The 23,845-nt window shown below is 43.3% G+C and overlaps 1 protein-coding gene and 1 long non-coding RNA gene across 2 annotated transcripts; one reads left to right on the top strand and one right to left on the bottom strand.

The window, feature by feature from the left end:
• The first annotated feature begins 258 nt into the window (after positions 1-258).
• Positions 259-15,510, top strand: LOC142075969 (uncharacterized). The gene is made up of 3 exons (XR_012671064.1): positions 259-318; positions 13,562-13,738; positions 15,372-15,510. It is a non-coding gene; the product is annotated as an uncharacterized LOC142075969 (long non-coding RNA).
• Positions 10,675-17,627, bottom strand: LOC142075968 (urea transporter 2-like). Its single transcript, XM_075138181.1, has 8 exons — positions 17,480-17,627; positions 16,583-16,772; positions 16,103-16,231; positions 14,836-15,028; positions 13,311-13,458; positions 12,570-12,704; positions 11,558-11,607; positions 10,675-10,851 (listed from the first exon to the last, which is right to left on the bottom strand). Exons 1-8 carry the CDS (start codon positions 17,625-17,627, stop codon positions 10,675-10,677), a joined length of 1,170 nt encoding a protein of 389 aa, XP_074994282.1.
• Between the last annotated feature and the right edge of the window lie 6,218 nt (positions 17,628-23,845).

Raw genomic sequence — 23,845 nt, 5'->3', positions numbered from 1 at the left:
TTGGTATGTTAGTGGGCATTCGCCCTTTCAAAACGAATCTGGTTCTTCTCTCTGCTTTGTATCAGCTTTGGCTTAGTAAAATAAAAAATTATAATGTGGCAAATTCATCTCAAAGCTGTCTCACTCATGTTTTGGCTAAATGTAATCTCACACGCTGCCTCATGTAAAATCCCCGCTATGTTTTGGGTGGGCTCGTGTGTCTGCTGCACTGTTGCGTGGATCCTCTCTTTCCTGAATCCATTTTTTTTGTCTTTTCCAGTTAAACTAGTGTAATCAAACAATGTCTTCTGTATCATGTGGATGAAGGGTGATCAAATGGTATGTAATCTGCCTGCATGAAATCTTAACTGAATGCCTCCATAATCGTTTTGTTGTTGTCCTAGCCCTCTGGGAGCACTGCTCTTGTACCTGGGTGGAGCAAGTCTCTGGTGCTGTGGACTCTCTTGCCAGGTCACACATCTTTCATCATTCTCCACCCTATAGAGATGAAATTCTGTGCCTTCAGGTGTTTCAGGAGAGAAATGAATGGTATGTACTTTCCAATGAGCTGCAGAGGGCAGCAAGGGTTGAGTGAACTCCAGTGAAGAGTGAACTCCTGCTCGTGGATGCCTGTCTATGGATGGACCCTGCTGTAGCAGGAACGTGGGTGCAGGAAGAGTCCCAGAGCAAGCTCTGGTAGCAACAGGAGGGGCTTGTGGCTGAGGATATTCGAGGCTTAGTGAAGTCGAAGTGGTTGGTGGTGCTGGAGAAGCTAGAACGCTTCCCCAGAGGGGTTGGTGGTGATGTCCATCACCAACAGCACACCATGACCAAACCGGGAACAGGGAAATGGAAAAGCGAGCGAGGGCTCAAAGAGCTATTCATGGTGGGTTGGCCAAAATGGGAAGGGGTTTCTTGGGGTGAAGGTCAGAAGTTCAATATCTCCTCAATTCTTTTGAACTTGCAGTTCTTCCAAATTGTTGCTGTGTTCCGTGTCTCTTGGATAAAACTTGGGTTTATTACATGTAGCAAGCCTGCTAGCTTCTCACAGTGCCTGGCAGAGAAGTTACACACAGAGGTGCGTCTTGTGGCTAATCCACCACCGCGCAACACTTGCTGTTAAATGGTATTTCTCTCTCCAGGGAGGGGGAGTTTGTATTTTGAAGATATTTCGTGCGTAGTTAGGGTTGAGTCACCTACGCAGTTTAGATAAGGGTAAGTTGAAGATAAGTGATCTGTTGGGTTATGCTGAAGTGAATCAGAGAGATGTGTCAAGGGGGGTTATCATTCTAGATCTTCGTAGTCAGGTGAAAACTGCTGCTTTGTATGCAGGGAGTGTATGAACATAGGGAAGGGTTGTGTCTTCCTCTGGCTGAGAGTAAAGGCAGGACGTTTCAGGCAGCCGGAGGTGACCGAGCATCCTTCATTTGCTGTCAGATGCTGCCACTTGCTGTGGGTGTTCTCTGTCATGTAAGTAGAGGAAAACAACAGATAGCAAAGGGAAGATGGGGATGAGCTGGGAATGTGTGATGAAAAATATATAGCAATTCCAGATTTCTTATTTTCTTGTCCTGCAGATGAGAGAAGGTTCAGGTCAGGGGAGACAGACATAACACAAGCTACTACTCATGTGGCCTGTTTGTCATCACAAACAAAACCTCATCTACCCTTTTTTACCCACACAAAAGGTGTTCAGCATTAGGATGGCTAATAAGATGAGTGACCGGTGCGCTAGGGCTGGCAGATGGGGTGACAGCATTTCTATAGATTAGCAGTGAAGAAGCCTTAGACAGATACCCCTTGACTGCTTGCCGAGAGTCTTATTCGTGTTTTAGCATCTCAACACAAACAAATCCATGTTGTGTTTGTTTCTCCCATGAAAAGGTAAACCCCAGAAAATGTCATATTTTGAGTGTGTAATTCCATTCTGTTTTTTTGAAGAGTAATAAAGACCCACTCCCAGTTTTATTTACAGAATAGGCATTTTCCACTTACAAATGATGTTCTTGCTTTCTCCAAAGGAACTTTGGACTTTCCACCTCCCTCTCTCTTTCTTTGTGTGAGAAACCAGGGTTCAGAACCACAACCTGAAACAAAAATAGATCTAGTCTGCTCTCCTCCATGGGATCTAACTCCCTAGATCGTGGTGCTATTTATCATATTAAATTTTGCTTCTCAGAAGGGCAGAAATGTTGGGATCCTCACTGGTCCACCTTTTAGCCTCCAAGTGCTTTGCTCATGATTGAGTGGCATGACCAGGGAATCAAGAGAGCATCATGGCGGGCAGGGAGCTTCCTGGACTACCCAGTAGGAAGGCTTTGGGGAAGATGAGGCATAAGTCCTTCAGAAACTTTGCCCATTCCTTGAGTTACCACCTAGAATTAGGCCACTAAGCTGTTTCATGTTTTCTCAGTAGACTTCCAGTACTCATGACAGAGTAGGGTAGAGACTTCAGTCTCTGTTCAAGTAAATACATAATGTGAGATAGTTAGAGCATATAGTAAAGTAGATAAGGGTAGGATATGTCTTATGTGGTATGGTGCTGAATACAGGTACCAGTTCAGGACAGAGAAAGGAACACCGTTTCTTCCTCCTCTTGTGTATGTGGATCTGTGAGCATGCGCTGAGGTGCTCATGCTTCCTGCTGGATTAGACCCTTCAGGCAAGTTAAGTGGAAGGAGTCCTTCATTCAAGAGGGTTATTGGCCAGGCATGAGTGGCTCAGGATGCAGATGGTTCTGGACATGTCCAAGAGCAAGGAGCTGTGCACGTGGGTGGGGTCATCTCCCAAGATGATAAACCTACTTGTTGGTGTATGCGCATGAGTAGTCATCCAGGCTTTTGTTAGGATCAGTGTAGTTCGAGTCAATATTGTCCATGGGGTCTAGAGAGCGATTCAGCACACCCTAAAATTGACTCCCACATTTGACCATTTGAATTGCTGTCTGGACTCCATGGATTGCATTAATTTGATCTCCATTGACCAGGGTAGGACTTTGACATTTAATACACATGTACGCCAACACATAGACACCTAAATTTAGTTTTCTTAATATGTGATCTTCTGGATACTTTATGGGTAAAGCACAGTTAGGCAGGGGTTTTGAGAATCTAATCTTGAATTTAGGCTTAAGCTGGCTGTTAGCCAGAGTCGTGCAGTATCTCTCGGGAGCTGTTTCACTGTGGATGTAGATCGTTTGTGGATCTAAGCTTAAAGCCCAGATTTGTCCCACCTAACTTGATTGTCATTAAAGTGGTTGTCTAGTTGCCCTCAGCCCCTTCTGTGGTCAACAGAGAAAGATAAGCTGCTCCTACTTAGCTAGCTATTTCAGAAAGGGTTGTATTATTTTACTGAAGTGCTTCTCTGCCTTGAATCTCTCTCTCTCTCTCTCTCCATGAATTGTATAAAGCATTTGTAGCTACCAGACTACAAAGTTTGACATTTCAAGAAGAGTCTCTGAAGCCAAACGGGGTATATCTAGGCCTTAGTGGGGCAGCGTTTGGTGAGAACCAGGCACTACTATCACAGAGAACGCAGCAGGAGACAAGCGTTGCCTGACCACAGAGAAATCTAAAGGGTAAAGACAGGCAAGGCAAGTTGAAAAAGAGTTTGAAACGTCTTCCTTTTAGAGAAAAATAAAATGCAGAGGGTTTGCCCAGTATATGTAGTCAGAGGTACATATGTTGGATTCTTATGCAGGGTGGTCAGTACAAAGCCATCTTCCCATCCTGATTTTTTTCAGTATAAGTCCTAGAGCTTTAAGCACAGATCCTTAATGATAGAGGCTGTTAAATTTGTATCTCACAGGTGTTCTGAACCATTTTTCCTGAAATCTAGGGATGTATCTGCTCTTCCCTGTTCTTTTTTCTAGACATGTGTAATTGCCTTGCCCTGCACATTTGACGGTTGGACTCGATGATCTTAGAGGTCTTTTCCAACCTTAATGATTCTATGATTCTATGATTTGATTGGCATGTGTAGGGCCTTTCATCGACATTGCAACCTCTGCAATACCCCTGCAGAAGGTAACCTACCAGCAGGGCAGAACGTCCCACCCTGTGCACGAGAGCGAACGCCAGCACAACTTGCGATGAGAGTGCAGGAAGGGATCAGGGAGGTTACTTCTACTCACATCAGTTTGTAACTTCCCTCTCTGCTTCTTAGAAGCTGTTTTCAAGTTTTGTTCTCTCTTTTTGCCTACTCTTCCTGTGTCTCGTAAGCAACAAATAGGGAAAGGGAAGGTAGCATGAGATTATTAGAATGGTTTCTTTAATAGAAAAGAAAGTTCAAAGATAGAGATGCGACCCTTAATTCCCTTCATTTAATTTGTTTTTAAAAAAATAATAAATCTGTTGTTAGGAGACAGTCCAAAGATTTTCTATAAAGTTGAAAACTACACTGCTGGGTTGCCCTACGCTGCGGTATGTCTATGCGGTACGAGAGCATAGTCAGTGCAGAATAGTGCTAGGAGTAGTGCCTTCGCCTGTAGCAAATCCTTTGTGCGGCAGTTTGGTCCAGAGTGGCTGATTTTCTTATAGAGTAGCACATCCTTCCCCCCCAAAACTATATACTACAATGTGTTTTATATGGCTGAGGCACCAGGTCTGTTTGCTGGAAAATTCCACTTGAAAAAATTCCTTCTTTTCCCTCCCAGTGTGCCATGCCAGGGGCACGCTTGTCCTAGTATTATTTCTTTAATTATACTAATTAGCAAATCTAATCCTTAGCCTCCCACTGATCTCAGCCTTAACGGATTAAACTGATGGCTGATCCAAGAATGTTTAGTCTAAAGTGAGGGGATTTATAGTTTGTCAGTTTTCCAAGCCCATGGTTCCCATCCATTTTCTAATCTATATATTTTCACAGGAGGCAAAAGAAAGGAAAATACAGCTTTTCCTAGAAAGTGTTTGCATTTGAACTCCCAATTTTGAGATCATGTGCACATGTAGTTTTATTTTACTCGAAAAAATAATCTCATTGACCTCACTGGGCGTAAAAGTGGAAGCAATTGCTCTGATGTTACCAGTACAACTGAGCCGTATTTCCCCACACAGGTACTTCTGTTTGATCGCAGGATTGATTTTGTTGCTCACTTCTAAGCTCACTTCTTGAATTTGTTGTGAGAAATCCTTCTCGTGGTGGTTGAATATGCTCTGCGTTTGGGGCCAGCTTTCAAGCTGCATCGCTCCCTAGGGCAGTTTGAAATACTGGTATTGCGGGCAGGATTTCATCTGGTCTCAGACTGGATCTGGTTGCCCCAGTCTTTGAGGCTCTTGCCGTAGCACATGAAGCAACATGAGCTCCTCATGCCCTTTCAGGCTCCCTTTCGCTGGTTCTCAGTGGCATCCTTCTTCAGCGATACCCTTGGGTGATGCCCAGAACCACCAGGTTGCAGAGTTACTCGTGTTCCCTCTCCCTCTTTATTTCTATTCCTCTTTCTACCCCAGGTGAGTGCTTCTGTGTCAGGCAAAGGGCAGGGCTTCAACGCCGCTGTCTCCTCATGTCTGCCAAGGACATTGTCGTGGTTTAATCCCAGCTGGCAACTGAGCACCACGCAGCTGCTCGCTCACTCCCCCCGGGTGGGATGGGGGAGAAAATCAGAAGGGTAAAAGTGAGAGAACTCGTGGGTTGAGATAAAGACAGTTTAATAGGGAAAGCAAAAGCCGCACATGCAAGCAAAGCAAAACAAGGAATTCATTCACCACTTCCCATCGGCAGGCAGGTGTTCAGCCATCCCCAGGAAAGCAGGGCTCCATCACGCGTAACGGTTACTTGGGAAGACAAATGCCATCACCCCGAACGTCCCCCCCTCCTTCTTCTTCACCCAGCCTTATATGCTGAGCATGACGTCACATGGTATGGAATAGCCCATTGGTCAGCTGGGCCAGCTGTCCTGGCCATGCTCCCTCCCAGCCCCCTGCACATCTGGCAGGGCATGGGAAGATGAAAAGTCCTTGACTAGCGTAAACATTACCTAGCAACAACCAAAACATCAGTGTGTCATCAACATTATTCTCACACTACATCCAAAACACAGCACTATACCAGTTAATAGGAAGAAAATTACCTCCATCCCAGCCGAAACCAGGACAGACATCTTTGGCCCCGATGATCAAGGCAGGGTGGGCAGCAGCCCCACAGCGCAGGAGCTAAACCCCAGCCCATGCAGGATGGGGAGGCTGCACTTGCAAACCATTAGGTACAAAAGTGATGAAAAGTGCAGGAACGCTGTGAAGCAAAGTTGTTTTACTTTGCGTTGAAACGTGATAGCAAGTCAGGAGGGCTCAACCTCAAGGCAGGTAATTTAACCTTCAGAACCTCTTTGCAAGTGAAATATCTTTAAATATTAGCTGGTGTAGGAAGTACTGAGGAGCCAAGAGAGGTCCACGCTGCTTGCTGAGCTGTGTCTAGGCACCGTCTGGGGGATGCTGGTTGGCAAAGGCTGGGACCGTGCCAGGGCATGCATGCTCAGTCAAACAGGATCATTTACCAGCATGGATGTAGCCTTTGGGGACCTAAGCCCAAGTCTTCTGGCCCAGTTCTATGAAATATTAAGACTTCCAACTCCTGCTTAAACACTTTCCATTTGTATGCATGGGAAACTAATTGCTAATTACCTTGATCTATCTGTGCCTTTGAGAAGAAGCAGAGTGAGGGTCTGAAGTTGTTGGGTTGTTTTTGCTTTGCGAATTATACCGTTTCCCCATCTCTTTCAACATCTCGGGTAAGCTGAACTCCTGGTAACAAAAAAAGGCCTTACCACCTGAAGGCACGTTTCCATGGCAAGACAAAGAGAAAGCATCAGAAGGATGTTCATTTGTGTCTAACAATTCGCTTGCCATAGTAGCCTTTGCAATGTTTATACTCTGAGGGAGGGGAAAATAATCAAGTATTTCTTTTGAATGCACAGCCCTGCTTCCTCATGGCTGGTGTCTTTCTTAGCAGGTGAATTATTCCTAGCTATGGCCAAATTCTGTGTCAATTCTACCCTTTATACTAAATGTCAAGATTCAAAAGATTAGGTAATTATCAACACAAGCATTCTTTATACTCTTTATATTTCATGTACAACATGGTAAAACCAAACAAAACCTGCAGAAGTCAGAAGTTCTGGAGGATCAGATAAAGATAAGGGATTGTATTGTTGCATGTCCCCAGATTTGAGCATCTAGAATGCGGCTGTGCTGCTCTCATACCTCCTGGTTTCAGTCCTGCTTCTGCAGCCGACTATTGGGTCTGGTCTTCAGGTGACCCGGCCTGAACATTTCCTCCTCCCAGTTCAGCATCACCAAGGGTGTAGCGTCTTCGCTGCATGGCTAAATATTGGCCTCTCGTGCACTTGCCCAGATACTGGTTTGCTGGGGGAAGGGGAAATGAGGGCTGTACCACTTCTTGGTACCGCTGCTGGTGTTGCCAACATGCCCTGGGCTCCGTGAGGGGAGAAAGGTGAACTCTACTGACAAAAAGCTGCTGGTCCTTGCTCAGCGTCCCATGGTTGCTTCTCTTAAGTTGTCATTCATGCTTTTCCCTCCCCTTACGTCCAATAGCAAACCCCATGCAAGACTGCGAGGTGTGTGGCTGCAGCCAGGGCTAGTGGGCAGCTGAAGCACAGCAGAGGGTACTGGGGAGCAGGAGACATGCCAGTGTCAAATGGTGGAGACTGGGGCAGTTGCTTGACATGGAGCTGGGAGTCTTGGAGAAAATTGTGCACATCAGACAGAAGCTATGAGAACGGCTTAGGAAATGGCAGTGAGGCAGTTCATTTGAGTTAGACTTTTGGATGAAATCTGTTTTCCAAGCAGATGTCATTGTTTTCAAGTGGTTTGGTGTTGTGGTTTTTTTTTTTGTTTTTAATTTTTTTTTAATTTTAGAAATGTTAAATGCAGTGACATCTCTTTTGCTATGTTCTGCTGGCACTGAGAGGGAAGTAGTCCAGGAAAGAGCCCCAAAACTCCTGCCCAGCATAAATGTTTCTTACGAGTCTGATATCACCTGTGTGCCAAAACCAAGAACGCAAAAAGAGTGCTTGAAAAAAGATTTGTGACTTGAATAGGATTTATTTGATGTTAAGGGGAAAAAAAAAAAAAGAAAAAAGAACAATTTCAATAATAAGATAAATTAGTCCTGTTAGCAAAGACTGCATTAAGAACGATAATAGGAAAAAGCATGATATATTCTGACTGATGTACATGTCAAATTACCAAATAACTGTTATTTTGCATGGGGTGATGGGAAGAATGAATTCTCTGGATACTGTAAAATGAAGAATTAATTCTGAATGATGTGCAAAATCTTTCTAATGGCTGAGACATGGTCTTTATCTTTTGCTGTTTTTTCTCTTCTGTGCATATGGTTTCTTTACAGTACTGCCAAAATATCCCTGTTGCTCAGCAACAGCAAGCTGAAATAGCACCAGTCGGAGGGAATCTGCTGATTTACACTGGTCATAAAGTGTGTACTCTTACCTGAGTGCAGATTTTGACCTAAGAGTGAAAGCTGGGTTCGTAGGTTTACCTCTCTGGGGCACACATGGTCCTGGGTGGGGAGATAGTTCAAACACCAGAAGATCTCCGTTTCCATCACAGTTTGACAAATGGAGAGGTGCATCCTCTGGACAGAACATGACCTTGCCTAACCCCAATCTGGGGTTCAGCATCTCCCCTAGGAACGAGTCCTCATCTGGTCTCGAGGAGGTTTCCAGCCCCGACTGTAGCTCTGCAGGCACAACACCGTGCCTTTGGCTGATCGTACCTCCTGCACAGAGGCAGACTCTGCATCTGTACATTTAAGAAGAGATTGATACAGCAAGATGCCGTAAGTACAAAGAGCAGAAATTAGAACTTTCTTAAGAATCCCCCATACACTGGTTTCATAATTTTATTTTCCAGCATCTTCTAGACTACTTATTTAAGAGAGAATCTATCTTTGGAAGAGCTTAGTGATGATAAATAGAGGAAATCTTATACCAAACTCAAAGTAGTATGAGTATTTGTTTTAAAAAACAAATCCACACAATATTTTGTAGGTATTTATGAAATAAAACACAGCAAATGGTACATTTTTACAAGTGATCTCTGGAGTGTCAGTCATACAGAAATACTGTCAAACATCTGAAAGCCTAACACTTCACTGGAAAATACTGCCAGCAGTTCATCCCAAATATTTTTTCACTCAGATCTTTTTGGTGTTCATAAAAAGACATGGGTTTTTTTTTCTCAACCTCAAAAATCAGCAGTAGCACTATTCACAGGCTACTTTTTCTTTCCTCTGCTACAAGAGGAACAGGTTTTGTTCTGCTTTCCCAGGAGCGACGGTGCTGCACGTAGGCTAATGCCAGCTGAAGGACCTGAGCATAGGGAGTATTTGTGGTGAAAATGTCAGCTTCATCATGAGATGAAGTATCTCGATGAGCCAGGCAGAAAGGTGGCTGAGTTAACATCCACTGAGGTGACCGGCACTATTGAGTGCAAGGTCAGCTTCCTCCTTCCATACCTGCAGACCCCGGGAGCCTCTGCAGAGGTGGCACAAGGCTGGTCTGCTGCAGAGCTCTGCTACGTCCACCAGTTCTCCAACCATCCTCTTCCCATCGCGGTATGGAGGGAGATGGCAGAGCAGCAACTTCGGCAGCAGGCTGGGACAGTGCACCGGTTTGCTGCTTGACATTTGTGGGCTGAGGGGAACGGTGTAGGGAGAGAGGTCAAGAAGATCAGCTCAAATTAGTTCTAGTTGTGCATCAACTGAACTGAGCCAATTTATTGCATAGGAAAGGGACAGCAATGACTTTGTTATTGTCCCCTCCTTTGCAAACCCATGACCAAGTTCAAGTATTAAGAAAAATCATGAGATTAACATAAAATCATGAAACGTCTTTCTTTTTTTTCCTTTTTTTTTTTTTTTTTTTTTTTTTTTGTAGAAAAAGATTCTTTTCACTGGCATTTGCTTTCTTGGACGTAGGTTTACAGGGTAGGCCTGAAACATTTTTTTTCATGAAATGTTAGAACCTAGTACAAACTAAAACATCCAAGAACTGGGGCTTATAAACACCCCCTCCCTGCCATTATTGTGATTTTTACCACAAGTCTTGCAAGTGTTAGCAACACTGCCTGCAATTTATCTGTGTCCATCTCCTGTGTGATGATTGCTAGTGCACATCTCTCTCCACCGGGCTTGAGAGATCCTCCAGGCAGGATTCTTCACCACCTATTTTCTACTTAACAAAAGGTACTCTTTATTCCACTTCTCTGCTATTATGAAGCTCTCTAAGACGTATCCTATTTCCATTGTAAGCTGGTTTTAGCCATTCGTTAGGAGTCCCATCAGATGCTGAGAGATGCTCTGCTCTTTATTGCTTTATGTCTGATTGCTGTGACTTGGATTTCACAAACAGATCTTCCCCCCCGCCCCCCCCCCCTTCAATTTCTAAGTCATTTCCCCACTGCTTAAAATTCAAGTGTTTTTTCAGGCATATGTGCTTTTAAATCATTACAGACTGGTCTTGGGAACTGTCCTTCCAGCACAGCACAGTCCTATCTAATCATGATAGAACAAACGAATGTGGTAGAAAAAGTATCTCCACTCAGAAGCTGGCGACTTTTTTTTTGGTCTTTTGACTTGGTAGCACACAAATCACTTTTTTTGGGGAAACACCTTGCACTCTTCCTTTAAAATCTGCAAAGTATCTCTCTTCTTGGGTCTTTATACTTCACAGCAAGACCGCTGATGTTTCTTCATCTTCAGATAATAAGCTCGGTTGGCTTCTGGATAGGTGACTTTGGAGAGCGGTAGCTTGTAGATGGCAGAGTTGTTTGTGGTTATTAACAGGAAGGTCAGCGCAGACAAGCAAAAAGACCAGGTTCCCGATGGCACCCCAAACTGCAAAGAAGAATAAAAACCACATATTTACTATGTGTCTTTCTTTCATTAGATCCCCCAGCCCTTGAACAAAACTCAGAGCCAGGCAGCTTAGAACAATCTTTCTCAAGGAAGTCTTGGCTTGGTTTTGCATGAAGTCTCTCCCTGGGGAGGCAGGATTTCTTTATGAGATCTTGACATTGTGCCTTAACCTGCAACATCTACCAGCTCTGGTGTGAAGGCTGCCTTCTCTATGTGCATCTGCAGTGGTCTTGGATGGAGATGAGGTAGGAGTGGATGGAGATGAGGTAGGAGTGGATACCAGAAGCATTCAGCTTTTCCGTGGGCAGTTGTACTGACTGTCTTTTGGCACTTGGGCAAAGCAATTAAACCAAATTTGATATTTCTTTACACATGTAGAGGGCCCTTTTCTCAATCACTTTAGGCACAAAGTATAAATATGTAATTATCTCAGACGTGTTGAAGACTGAGCTGTGGAAGTTCATGCAAGCTCTGAGGATGAAAAGTGGTAGGTGATGATTGTAAGTGGCCTCTTTCAGTGGAAACCACACCAAACCCCTGGGCAGATAGTGTCCCCTCTCCCGGATCACTTCTGCCTTTGACTGAATTGTTCTCTGCGTCTCGGTGTTTTGCCTGACAAGCCAGGAAGATATACAGTGTTCAAATCTGTTGTTGGAAACAAGACCTTAGCTGATACACCACTTACCACAGACAACATGTTAGTCACTGTTGCTCCCAGGTAGGCACTGAAGAGCGCTGTGAAAAAGAAAGGTAGTTCCTGGTGAGTTCGACTGCTCATGGAGAAGAACAGTAAGGACAAACATCTCTCAGGCTGCCTTGGGTAGCTCAACCAACGTTTATGACCATGTCTGGACAGCCCCTTCTTAAAGCTCTTTCCTTTGCACTGTGTTCCCTCCGATCTGGAGCTCATGGAAAGGACAAAACAAAAAAAGAACTGGAGTGATGAAAAATGTGACTATGGAAACAGAGGCTTTTGAAAAATGTACTGACGTGGAAAATATGTAGCTTGATGGATGGGGTTAAATAGGAAAATAACCCTTCCATCCCCATCTCTCCTGCCTCTAGGGCTAGAATGTGGGTCAATGAGATACAAAACTAAATCTTTTTTATACGAGCACTGAATGAGCAATAGTTTCACTCCCAGCTCACTCTGATATTGAAATTTCATATGGAATTGCCTTATAAATAATTCTTCAATCATTCTGCGTTGCCTAGCTCATGCCTTTGGTATTCATTTCAATAGACTGGGGAAACTGTACTGTCTAACTACAGATGTGAACTGATTTTGAGCTCCGGTTTTCTCAAAGTTTAGATATGTCCTTCTCCAAAGAAGGAATTTGAGCTGGTATCTATGATTGGAAAAACCAATATGATTCATCCAGCAATGTTGAACAAACACAATTAATGCCTCAAAACTAAGCATCTAATTTCAAAGATCTTAGTTAATCAGTGTCCACTGATTGCATCTCTTGTTTTGAACACAACTCTTGGCTGAAAGCGAAAGCGCTGCTTTTATTTTGTCAGGGTACGTTAGAGCAATGTCTCCAACATCCGGCTCCATCATTCGTCAGTCTCGCCTAAGTCCATCTGCCTGTCTAGAGGTGGCCATCTGGCTTCAGCCCACCTCCAGCATAACTGCATCTCGTCTCACTTCAAAAGGAAACACGGCAGTAGTGAAAAATCCATAGGGTACATACCGCAGGCAATTGCCAGCAAATGTGTCTGCCAGGTGAAAGCGTAGAACATGCCTCCGATCGCAACGCATGAGAGGGAACTGTTGTAGCCCCACAAGCCGGAGTAGATCTTGCTAAAAGGTGTTGCTAAGCTCAGTGCTGCAAAATAAGTCAAAGATGTGTCATTCCTTGGCCAAAGAGATAAAAGCAGCTAGAAATGGCATGAATTCAACTTTTTAGGGCTCTAGCCTTCATACGTACACTGAGTTCCTATTTGTAGTTGTGTTGCTACTGTCTAAGACTAAAGACGCTTTAATCTGATGCAATCGTGGCAGAATTTCCTTGGTGCTGCTGAGCTGAATTTGGCCATACGATTTCAGCAGAAGATATATGAGTGAACGAGCGTACATGTGAACTCTAAATGCATCCCTGAGGCCTGCGCATTCAGACTGATGGCTATGGCTTTTATTAAGCTGCTCCTAAAACCATCAGAATATATTCAGAAATGAAGTATTTCATGATAAAAATTCATTTCAATCAAAAATACTCTTCTTTCTTCTGAAGATTTCCTCCATCATAAAATGAGGTAAGAGAATGGGGAAGTTAATCAAAAGAATTCTTAAAAAGAAGTGTATATATATTTTTTTTTAAGCAGTCATTCTCCAATGGAAGAAACATTTGTGACTGTAAATGCTCCACTCATTGCAGTTCATCTTTTATTCTCCGTGCTTTTATATAAATCTGTGACACAAGTCAAATCCTTACCTGCTAGCATCCCCACTGCTGATCCAATTGCTGCATGCAGACAAATGAGCGGAGAAGAGATAAATAAAGCAATTAGGAAAATTCCCCCAGTCCAGGGGTTATCGCAGCCATAAACCTGACCCACCCCAATTGGAATGGATTGTAGGAGCTGCAGGAATTAAAAAAAAAAAAAAGAAAAAAAAAAAGACAATTTGTTATTGGCTTTGTAATGTCATTTTTTTCTTTTTTTTAAACCTCTTTTTCTTGGCCAGGTTCGTGTTCGGCATTTGTTGGATGCAGTCTTTCTTTCTGGACTGTAAGTGGAAACTTTGAACACTTCTTGGGAGACAGCAGGGCATTTCCACAGGGTTTCCCCTTCGATGAAAATGCGTCATGCCTTGTTCCCTAGCCATGAGCTCCTCTGCTGGGTTTTTGCTCTAATATCAAAGGTAAATGCCTTTTGTGAAAGGATTTGGAAGGGTTTGCACATCGTCTTTACACGTGCTGCTGACTTGGCCATTTTTGCATGCTGTTATGGAGCATGACAGTGAATCTAGGAAATGGAAGTGCTCAGGTAGATGATGCCTTTGAGAAGATATTTGCCTCTGAATGGGCAGATCCGAGGATGAAATGGCCAATAATGGCTTGGCCAGAATTACAAGGCTTTACTCGGGTAAGGCTGTATCCCTGATGTGTTTATATACCTGAAACTCCCTTGGGATTCACTAGGAATATGAATGAGAGTTGTTGGGTTGGTGGGACAGAGCCCAACTTGGTTACAGCTTAGAGATGGTTTTAAGACACTTTTTGTCAAAATGTGGTGTTCCTCCATGTGGAACAGTTTATTTATGGTCCCTCTAAAATTATGCACCATGGTGAACATTCTTTTAGAAATGTCACTCGTGTGGGTTGCTATTTAGTGTCAATTAACTTCCTTTTCTTAATCACTCCCTGGGAACCCCTTAAAATAGTCCACTGAGCCTTAGGAGAAAGCTGTTACTCTAGCAGCTATGTTGTTCACCGTGCTATGCAGGAGAATAAATTTTTGTTTTTTGAAAGGTCCCACTTGAATATTAACTAAAAATATGTGAACACGTGCCTGCACCCAAGTTTGTAACCATTCTTCCACAGTAACATCTGCTTGCTCATTTCTAATCAGAAAGATGCAATTTTAAAAACACAGCACACTTTATGCGGAAAAATAAAATTAACCTCTGAGTTAACTGGTAGTCTCAGCACAACCTTATCTATGGGGTGCCGATCAGTATATGCGTAGTAATGGGTAATTAGATTCTAGAGGCTCTTGGAAGATTATGATTTAGATCCAACTGTAAACGAAAGATACCACATACCAAAAAGATTCTTATTTTCAAGCTATCAAAAATGTCAATTCCTAGAGTAAACCTTTATGTTCTGGATAATAGCTACCTTATAAATGCAATTTTGTATCGCCAGGCCGTAATGCAGTAACATAAAGGAAGATAATATGATTCTATAGTGGTTTTCTTTGCAAATGGAGAAGGTTGTTGTCTTTAGGGCATCCTACCATTGGCATTTCAACATCCGTCCAGGTGATGTTTGGTGTTGCTGTTGCAGACTGAATGACAGTTGTAGGGAAGAAGAGGTTATGGGGTCCCGATGCAGCCAGATAGAGGGTCAAAGCCAAGTTGAAGGGCAAGGTGAAAACAGGCAGATCCCACTTACAAAAGACTGAGCCTAAAGCACTGGTGAAAACAGGGCTGAAAGAAGAACAAAATGGTCTCACTAGGAGCTTCTCAGCTAGGCAAAAAAACCCAAAACCCAACAGAAAAACCAACTATTTTTTTTAAAAAAAGCTGTTTAATTTCCTCAATCTTTCTGATAAAATCAGAGATATGTTAGGGTCACTCCGTAAATTTCTTACCCTTCCCAGGGCAGTTAGCAATGTACAGATTCCTGTCATGTTATGCAATATATGGGGTGAATTTGGTGACCACGAAGGAGCCAAGATCCTCTACTCATGTGGAGGATCCAGTGATTTAATGGAGTTATTCCACAGCTCAGTCTCAGTGTTTACTTTTTTTTTTTCTTTTGTTCTTGAAGTGGACTGAATTTAGGACACCCGTGCCAGGTCTGAGTGAAGTGTGAAGGTGGCTGTGTGTCCTTGTTCAAGCTATGGATCAGAAGTAAAGGCTGACATCAAAGTTGTGCTTATTAAAGTGAGTATAACACTGCATGGACTTCAGGCACACAGTTGATATGTGTGATTTAGCAATCTCTAACTAGACATTTGGGGGCGAAAGACCAGCTTTCAAAATTTTTGCTGTCCAAATACCTAGCAGATTATGGTGTCATATATATGAGTAAAGTATGATTAGTTGTTTGTTTTCATTAGCATCAACCATCATGTCTTGGGACCACTGAACAGCTTCTGTGCCTGGAGAGGTAAAATTTCATGACATTTTTATATGGTGGCTTAAATAGATGAAACACTTGTGGTTGATGGTGGCGGGGAATGGTTAAAATAATGTTCCTCTTGAGACAAAAATGAATTGACGCATCGCAGCAATATGGCTGACATTTAGGGCATTGAATTACATATGATCAGCCATCGATTTTTCCTTTTCCCTGTTGGGTTTATTTGTGATTATGTGGGTATTTTATTTGTTTCGGGATTACATCCGAGTTTAAAAGTGCAACAGATTTAGTAGCACATATGTGCTAGTTGGGTTTCTTTCCCATTGAGTCTGTATAGTGCATAAAAATGCAACAGCTCAGTCTCAGTGTGGGGACACTGGGACTGGAATAAGAAGCAGAGGAGCCATCCGACTTACCATGTCACGGACACCAGTACTACCGGCAGCAGAAGCCACCAGTGGTAGTCTCCCTTAGCAGAGAAGACGGCCATGAGCAATCCCACCAAGACCCCGTTATAGCCATACAGGCCTGCTGCAATGGCTGATCTATGTGAAAGAAAAAACCATCTTGAAATGTTCTCCCCTGCGGGTGCGTGGCTCGCATCATCCCCTCCCTCCCCACGCAGTTGTGACTCTGTGTGATGACGACCTGCCAAGGCTCGTGCACCGACCTTCAATTTCCCATGTCCTCTCAGCCCCTGCTACCCCTTCCGCAGTTATGTCCGGGGTCCCTTTGCATCAGATGCAGCTGGTGGGAAGGTCTATCTGGTCCTACCAGACCAGTTACATAGCCAGCGAAGGCTAGATAAGTGCTTTTCATCCATGTCGCTTATTTAACACATAAGTCAGCATTGAAGTGACAGTCTGCTTTGGAAGGGGAAAAAAGGATGGACTTACCTGTCCTGACCCAGAATAAGTGCTGTTAAAGTTGAGACAACTGTTCCTAAGCAGCCTGTGAGTGTCCACCACGGGTTCTGCACCAGGAAACCAGCAACTACAATAAGCCCACTGAGGGGATTGTTGACAAACATCACCTGGGATATCCCACGCAGCACCCAGTCAATAAACTGGATCATGAGAGGTTTATCTGGAAAAGAATAAATTAAATAATAATTAAACAAAAAACCCCAAACCCCAAAATGCACAGATGATACTGATTCCGGATGGTTTTTCTGAAACTCAGGAAGAGTTTTGGCAGTGGAACTTGGCAGCACGACTGAAGCAATGAATCAACAAGACTGTAAAACCTGACTAGGATTTATTATGGTCTATACTGAAGTTTTACAGCTGGAAAACTGAGCTGAACAGTGTGCTTGCCAGAGTCCCCTGTTATAAAGTACCCTGGACCAGTTTCATATGAACCAGCTAATTTATGATGTCTGTGCCTCAGATGGCAAATCGTGTGTATATCCTGTTGCTGATTTATTATGGGGACCAAACACACCTACCTATGTGCAATTTAACTTCACAGTGGCATTAGGCTTGACAGAAACTGCTCAGCTGAAAGGACAGGGAGTGTTATGAAGAATGGCAGAGCACAGAATAACCATCCCGGGTTATGTTCTGTGGGACTAAATTCACTTTGTACATGGCATGTTGGAGGTAAATGTCATCTCAGTCATCCCCAAGATTTAAGCAATACGTGGATCTCTGTACAAAGCTGATTTTTTCCTAGAAAATGGGAATAAATCAGGGCAGAGGTAGTTTCTGTAATACTTCAACTTGAATCACGTTACTCCTTTGATGTAATTCTTCTTTGGAAACCCCTAAATAGTCATGATGAAGTAGCTTTACCCTTTAGCCAGGCTCCAAATGCCTTCATGTCTCCAGTGATGTACCCAACAGCTCTGCAGACTCTCTTCCCAGCTTTGCTCAGTGGATTCTGCTTTATGGACTTTCTTTCCCCCTTGGTTTCTATCTTGACATCAACAGTATTTTCCATGTTGATGTTCTGACCCTTTGGTAAAATTCAAAGGAGAAAAAAAAAAAGAGTTTATTATAATGCCTCTTACTGATTCCTGTTTATTTTCTCTACCACATATTATTGCTCACCACATGTTATTTTGGAGCCAGAAAGAGGAAAATCCTTACTCTGAACAGCTGATTCTCATGTCTCCATGAGCACATGGGCTCTTCATGTCCTCTTGGGACCCTGTGCTGTCCTTCCAGACTTTCATGCAGTCGTAGATTTGAACACCAGAAGGAACCACTGAGCCTTGTGTCATAGCGGTATTTCACCTGATTTTAACACCTGCTCAGCTATATCGTGTTTTCAAGAAATCAAGCAGCTCTTGATTTAAAGGGTGACTTCAAGAAGAGCAAGAGAGCATTAGGAGACACTGGCTTCACAGAAGTTAAAGCTTACTGCAAGATTCAAACTGATAGAAGTTGAACACAGAAGTTGGTAGAAGTTGAACCACAATCTAGGAAGCTGCTTCAATGATTAAGTTTCCCATGCTGCTTAACCCGTATTTCCAGTTTGAATTTATCCATCAGCCATCAATAATAGGTACCTAAAGTTAGGCTTATGGATTTTATACAGTCACCTACTGGGATCAGCTCAACCTTTCTCATGAGCATGGTCTTAGCTTGAGAGTTGTTCATGGTGCCTTACTCCATTATTCACATGCGTACATACATGCATTTTTTTTCTGTGTTGAATTGTACTTTTAGCTGTCCCATCTTTAGAAGTACCCAGCACCGATTTAAGAGCTTAAAGGCCAAATTCAGAGTGCTCGCTTTCCATTCTACCTCAGTCATGTTGCTGCCTTCTCTCTGCCAGCTGCCCAGTAGGGCGTTACATGGTCTGCACTGGCCTTTGCTCTTCAGCATAAGACAAGATAGGTGACCACATATTGGGACCTGTAGCAAGAAATCCTCGGGGACTAATGAAAAGACTCTTACTAAATTTAGCAGGCACTGTATCAAGACTTAAGTAAGGTAGGGCCAAAGAGGTGTTTAGGCCTAAATAAGGTGTTTGGAGCATCCACGCAGGGCTGGCAGGGACAGGGTCCCCTATGGGAGATGTGCCCTTTGGATTAGGAGCTGCTGGAATACCCTTTTAACAGCTCTAGACAGCTTCATTCAGGCACATGGATCAGAGACTTACACCTAACTGTAAACACTGGAATTTAAAAACAATGTCCTATAGCCAATTTGTTGTTTAAGGGCCTTCTCTCAATATGAAGTCAGCAAATTTAAACCAGCCAAACCTTTCCCTGCAGTGTATTCAGTTTCCCAAAGAGTAAGACTAATTCTTAATAATTGTCAAGACAAAGAAAACACAAGACAAGCTACGTTGTTGAGCGAATACAGAACCAGAGCTGCTTCAGGTCTCGCTGGTGAGCAACAGCTTGTGCAAGAAGTAAAGAATTTAAGTTGTGAGTGAATAGTCTAACTAAGATGATTCAAGCATGTAATTATTGGAGTTAGTCCTTGACTCACTTGCAACTTCAGTAAAAGCCTTCATGGCAGCTGGGGAAGAGAATTCATACTTCAGAAATAGAGGTGCTGAGCACTTAAGCTAAAGCAGCCTCACCCCTGGGCATTACACTTGCAGACCCAGACATGTGGTTAAGCAGCTCTGAGTCTTTGGGGGGGAACGGCTGGTTAATGGACATCCTGGCCAGTTTCTCACTGTATGTTATCGGAAGGCAGATGGTGACATTTCAGGAAGCAGTTAATATTTGCACAAATAATAAATAGACGTTTTCTGCTTTCTGGAAGGGCCCTGCTAATGCAAGGATAGGTTCCACATGAAAGAGGGTGAAGATGGGACCAGTACATAGAAGTGTGTTGAATTTGACTTTGTGTAGGACACGAAGCCAAGGAGCTTAACTAGAGGAGGAAGAAAAGAAAAGGGTGAGAGTGTTGCTAGGGATGGTGTCTCGGTGCTGGAAGGCTTTTTCCTGGCTCAGTTATAATTCATTACCTTGATTCATTAACCTTCGCTTTTTCTCATATTTTATTCTGAAATAATGGAATAAGTGAATTGGATGCACTTTCAGTTAAATCAAAATTTCCAGCCAAGATAAATGCTCTTCATTTGGTGAAAGTGCATTTACATTTTCAATTTAAAGAATCTTCCTCTTTATGTAACTTAGGCTTTCTCTGTTGCTAATCCATAAAGTCAAGGGCTGTTGGATTTGCATTTGCAGAGCGATGTTGTGTGCCCTGCGCTAGCGTGCCCGATATGTTTCCCTGCATGCTGGGTGAGGAGCTGTTTGCACCGCAGGAATCTGCAGCGTGGGATGTAATGTGCATGTGAAGAAGTATCGGAGTCACTCTCTGGTCCACTCACACAGCGGAGAAGAAAATGGGTCAAGTTGGAGGCCCTAATTCATCAAACTTTGACGAATTGCTTTGCCTTAGGAAGGCACTTAAGCGCATACTTAAGGCAGTACTGCACGGTGCAAGCAACTCCTTTGCTCTGGGTTTTCATGGGCAGAAATGAAGTCAGCTCGATGCACTTGGCACAGGAAAAAGACCAGGTGACTTAGTGAGTCACTTCCACCAACCTTGAACTTCACCTCCGATGAAGGCTGCGTCAAAGCCCTGCGTACCTGTTCTTCCAGAATATTCAAAATCACAGTGATTGGGGGGTGATCACGGGTACCTTCTGGCCAGCAGCGCTGGTCAAACTCACATTCATTATGTCCCTGTCTATCAAGTGATGTGTCCCTCTAGAGAGGGATCACATGAACTTTGGTTCATCTTCCCTGTAAGCTTATATATACTAAAGGGGAAGGAAATAATTACGAAACACCCCCATCACCTGCAGAGCAGGCTGGTATGTAATGGGTAGGCTAAGAGCACCCTTGGTTTCAGGTAGGGTCTTTGTGACACCGTAAAGGTCCAAATTCAGTCCCATTGGCTTCATTGCCACCCCAAATCACATCCCAGGCGCTGCGTGAGGGCTGCCTCTTGTGTGGGGTGGTTGGGCCATCACCACAGCTGTGAGGCTTGTCCCATCTGTCCAGATGATTACTTCTACTTAGTTGTCCAAAGAAAGTATAAAGGAGCAATGAACCACTTGGAAACCAGCATAGAATTTTTTTTGGCATTTTTAATACTTTTTGGCATTGTAAGAAGCAGTAGCTGTCACATAGGCTCAGATTAATGTTCTGCTAACACATTACCTTGTTTCAGGGAGTAGGCAATAGCAGCTATTTAAGAAAGGACAGAAGACAAACGGTGTCTCATCTCAGAATAATGGACATGCTTGGAGAATTTTAAGGCAGTGATGTTTGAATTTTAATTGAAGCTGAAGTGTGCGTGTTCTGAGGGGATTGCATGAAGGCCAGTCTACAGCAGGTCTTTTGATGACCTGCTGTTGAAGTTACGTTAACACGCGGTTTTCAGTCAAAGTGGGATTTTTCTCTTAGCGCGCGAAGGAAATGGAAATAATTGTGAAAGGACTATTCTGCTGGAACAGAGCGCTTGGCTTCTGCAGGGAGGCAGGAGTTTAAAAAAATTTTTTTATTCCTTATTTCTGTTAGTTTGGGAAAGTGTTTTTCAATCTCAGATTCTTAACTAAAGACTGTGTAAGTCCTGCTCTCGGACACACAGCTTGAAGTGCACTGCCTGATCTCATGTATGCTCTGGAGAGGTGCTCCGGAGAAGCGTTTGGTAACGCAGCGCGGGCTCCCGATGCTGGTGTGTAACTGGTGTGAGACAGGAGCAGCAGCGGGACTCAGGCAGAGCGAGTCTGAATGTGATTTTCATCTCTGTAGTGGAAGGATTGATTTGTGCTCCGCTGCAAGTGCAGAGGAACTATTTAAAACTATTTTCCCAATGGTCTGCAGTGGAAAGTGAGAGCTAGGTTTGGGGCACTTTCCCCAGTGATTCCAGATGTTTGCTGCCTCCCCTTGCCTACATCTCTTTGTGCTGTTGGATAATATATCTCTGCCATCCTCCTAAGAATGCTCACGTAAGCGAGAAGGAAAGTTTTGCAACTAAAACTATCTAAATGCTTTTATATCAGCTATGAAATGGAACCCGTGAGAATAGAAACGAAAAAAAAAAAAAGATGTTTCTCTTGCATGAAAATGAAATCATCACAGGGCCGAGAAGCTAATCTATTGTTTTTTTTATCATCTTTTCAGAGTTAATAAATGTCCTGTAGCAAAGCACTGACGTTACGCAACTTCACGTCTCCCTAAATCAATTTCTCTTCCACTTGTGTACACTTCTTCCATGTCACGCCATACCTACGGCATCTCAGTAATGCCTCGTTAAAGCTGCAGCGAAGCAGATTCCGTGCTGGTCCTGCACTCCTGCAACATCTGGCCTGCAAATACTTTTTTATTCGTGTGCTGAAATGGAGACAAATGCGGTCACACATTCGTTGTGTGTAATGCACGGTAAGAGTGGTGCTGTGCTTGCAGCTGGGAAAGGAACAGAGGCTTTTATTTGGCTAATTGTTTTAATACTGCCAGGTAATAGTTATTTCCAAGCTAATGCCTGTGTTGTTAGGTGTTGGGTTTTTATCTCTGAAAATGCAGCAAAATTATCTAGTACTTTCTCTTTCTGGAATTTTTCTCTCTCCCTGACAAAAGTCAAGTTACTCTGTAAATCAAGAGGATTTAAATTACCGTGTGGTATTTGTTTGCCCAAGGAACTGCTACCGCACAATTGCAGTCATTGTATCTCGCATTCTCTGAATTGTTGCTGTGAAGTGTGCGGGCAGCCAGCTCTGCGTGCAGCCTGTTTTTAAAGGAATTCCTGCATCCAAGTACAATAGGAGGAAAGGGCCAGATTCTCAGCAACTCTGATTCCAGCATAGCCTGTCTAATGTTACCAGGGTAAAGCTGGGTAAGTATAGCGTTGTGTTATGTATAGGAACACATGCATGCACAAGCATGCTCCCCAAAACAGAGATTATAATGCACTTGACCCTCAATGTAAAAAAAAGTTCAAGTTTTCCCATAGAAGATACATTTCAAAGCATTAGTTCAAAAGAAAGCTCATCCCTCAGATTCAAATATTCATTAAGCCCATTCGCAATTCAATTTTCAGAGATCTGTCTCTCGGGGACAGAGAAATCCAGAGATACTATCACATTAACTGCATATTATTACTATCTGGGCATTTTTCATTTTGCAGAATAGAAAGGCAGTAAAAGAAGATGTTAAAGAGTTCCAGTTTGGTTTGGTTTTGGTTTTTTTTTTTTTTTTTTCCTTTTTTCTCAAAGGTTCAGCCAACTGGGCTAAGCAGTACTAATAAATCCTCACCCTGCTAGAAAATTCTCAGTAATTGAAATTCTTGTGACATTCCCCAACCTCTGTGCTCCTCCTGAGCCTTAGCTGCTCTCACTCGGGAGGACTGTTCAAATGCTGTTCGTTAGGTGTTTTGGGGGAGAAGAAAGATCCAGGTAAGGCGGTAAGTCAGTAACGGGGTGCGTGTTTATTGCTGCGCATTAAAGGGAACGAACCGAGTGCTCTTACCTCTCCGATGAGTTCAGGGGTAGCTGTTGCTTTGCTGGCTGGGACAGAAGGGAAGCAGGGCTAAGAAAGTGGGAAAAAGAAAATGCCCCACCAGCTTATATAGGCTAGCGTGGCTCCTGTCCTGATATTACTAATTAGTTTGTTTCTCCTCCCACTTGGTGAGCTCCAAGCAAATATTAAGAAGGTTCCCTCTTGAATTCTCCACCTTTCCTCTTGCTCTGTCCTTGGTCTTTTGCCAACAGCCTCTCCAAATGTCCTCTTCCCTGCTGCTTTTTTTTTTTGTTGTTTTTTAACTAACTCTTCTTTAACTCTGTCCTTTCTTCTCCTCCACCACTTAAAAGGACTCAAAGCGGACTCTCGGTATACCTGAGCTCGACCCCTCCGGCGTTATTCTCCTTATCCAAGACAGCTCAGCATCCTTCCCTCTCAAAACCCTGACCTGGGACTGTGCATCACAACGTGTCGTGTTCAGCAGCCTGTCGAGTTTTCCTGTTGCTGGGTAGTTTTTGGAGGCACTATTCTGTTAACACGCCTGAGCGAAGGACCTGGTGACCTTCCGTTGTTTAATTGCTTTTTATCTGTTATTTGAGAAATTCAGGGGGTATTTTTCCTTCTTTCTTTCTTTTTTTTTTTTTTTTTTTTTTAACCTGGCCTCCCTGTCTCCCTGTGAGGAATCTGGAATATCAGAAGTGTGACATATTTAAGAGGTTTATAA

The sequence above is a fragment of the Calonectris borealis genome, chromosome Z (genome assembly GCF_964195595.1).
Source record: "Calonectris borealis chromosome Z, bCalBor7.hap1.2, whole genome shotgun sequence".
In the NCBI taxonomy this organism is placed as follows: domain Eukaryota; kingdom Metazoa; phylum Chordata; class Aves; order Procellariiformes; family Procellariidae; genus Calonectris; species Calonectris borealis.
This window is presented reverse-complemented; position numbering and strand designations above follow the sequence as displayed.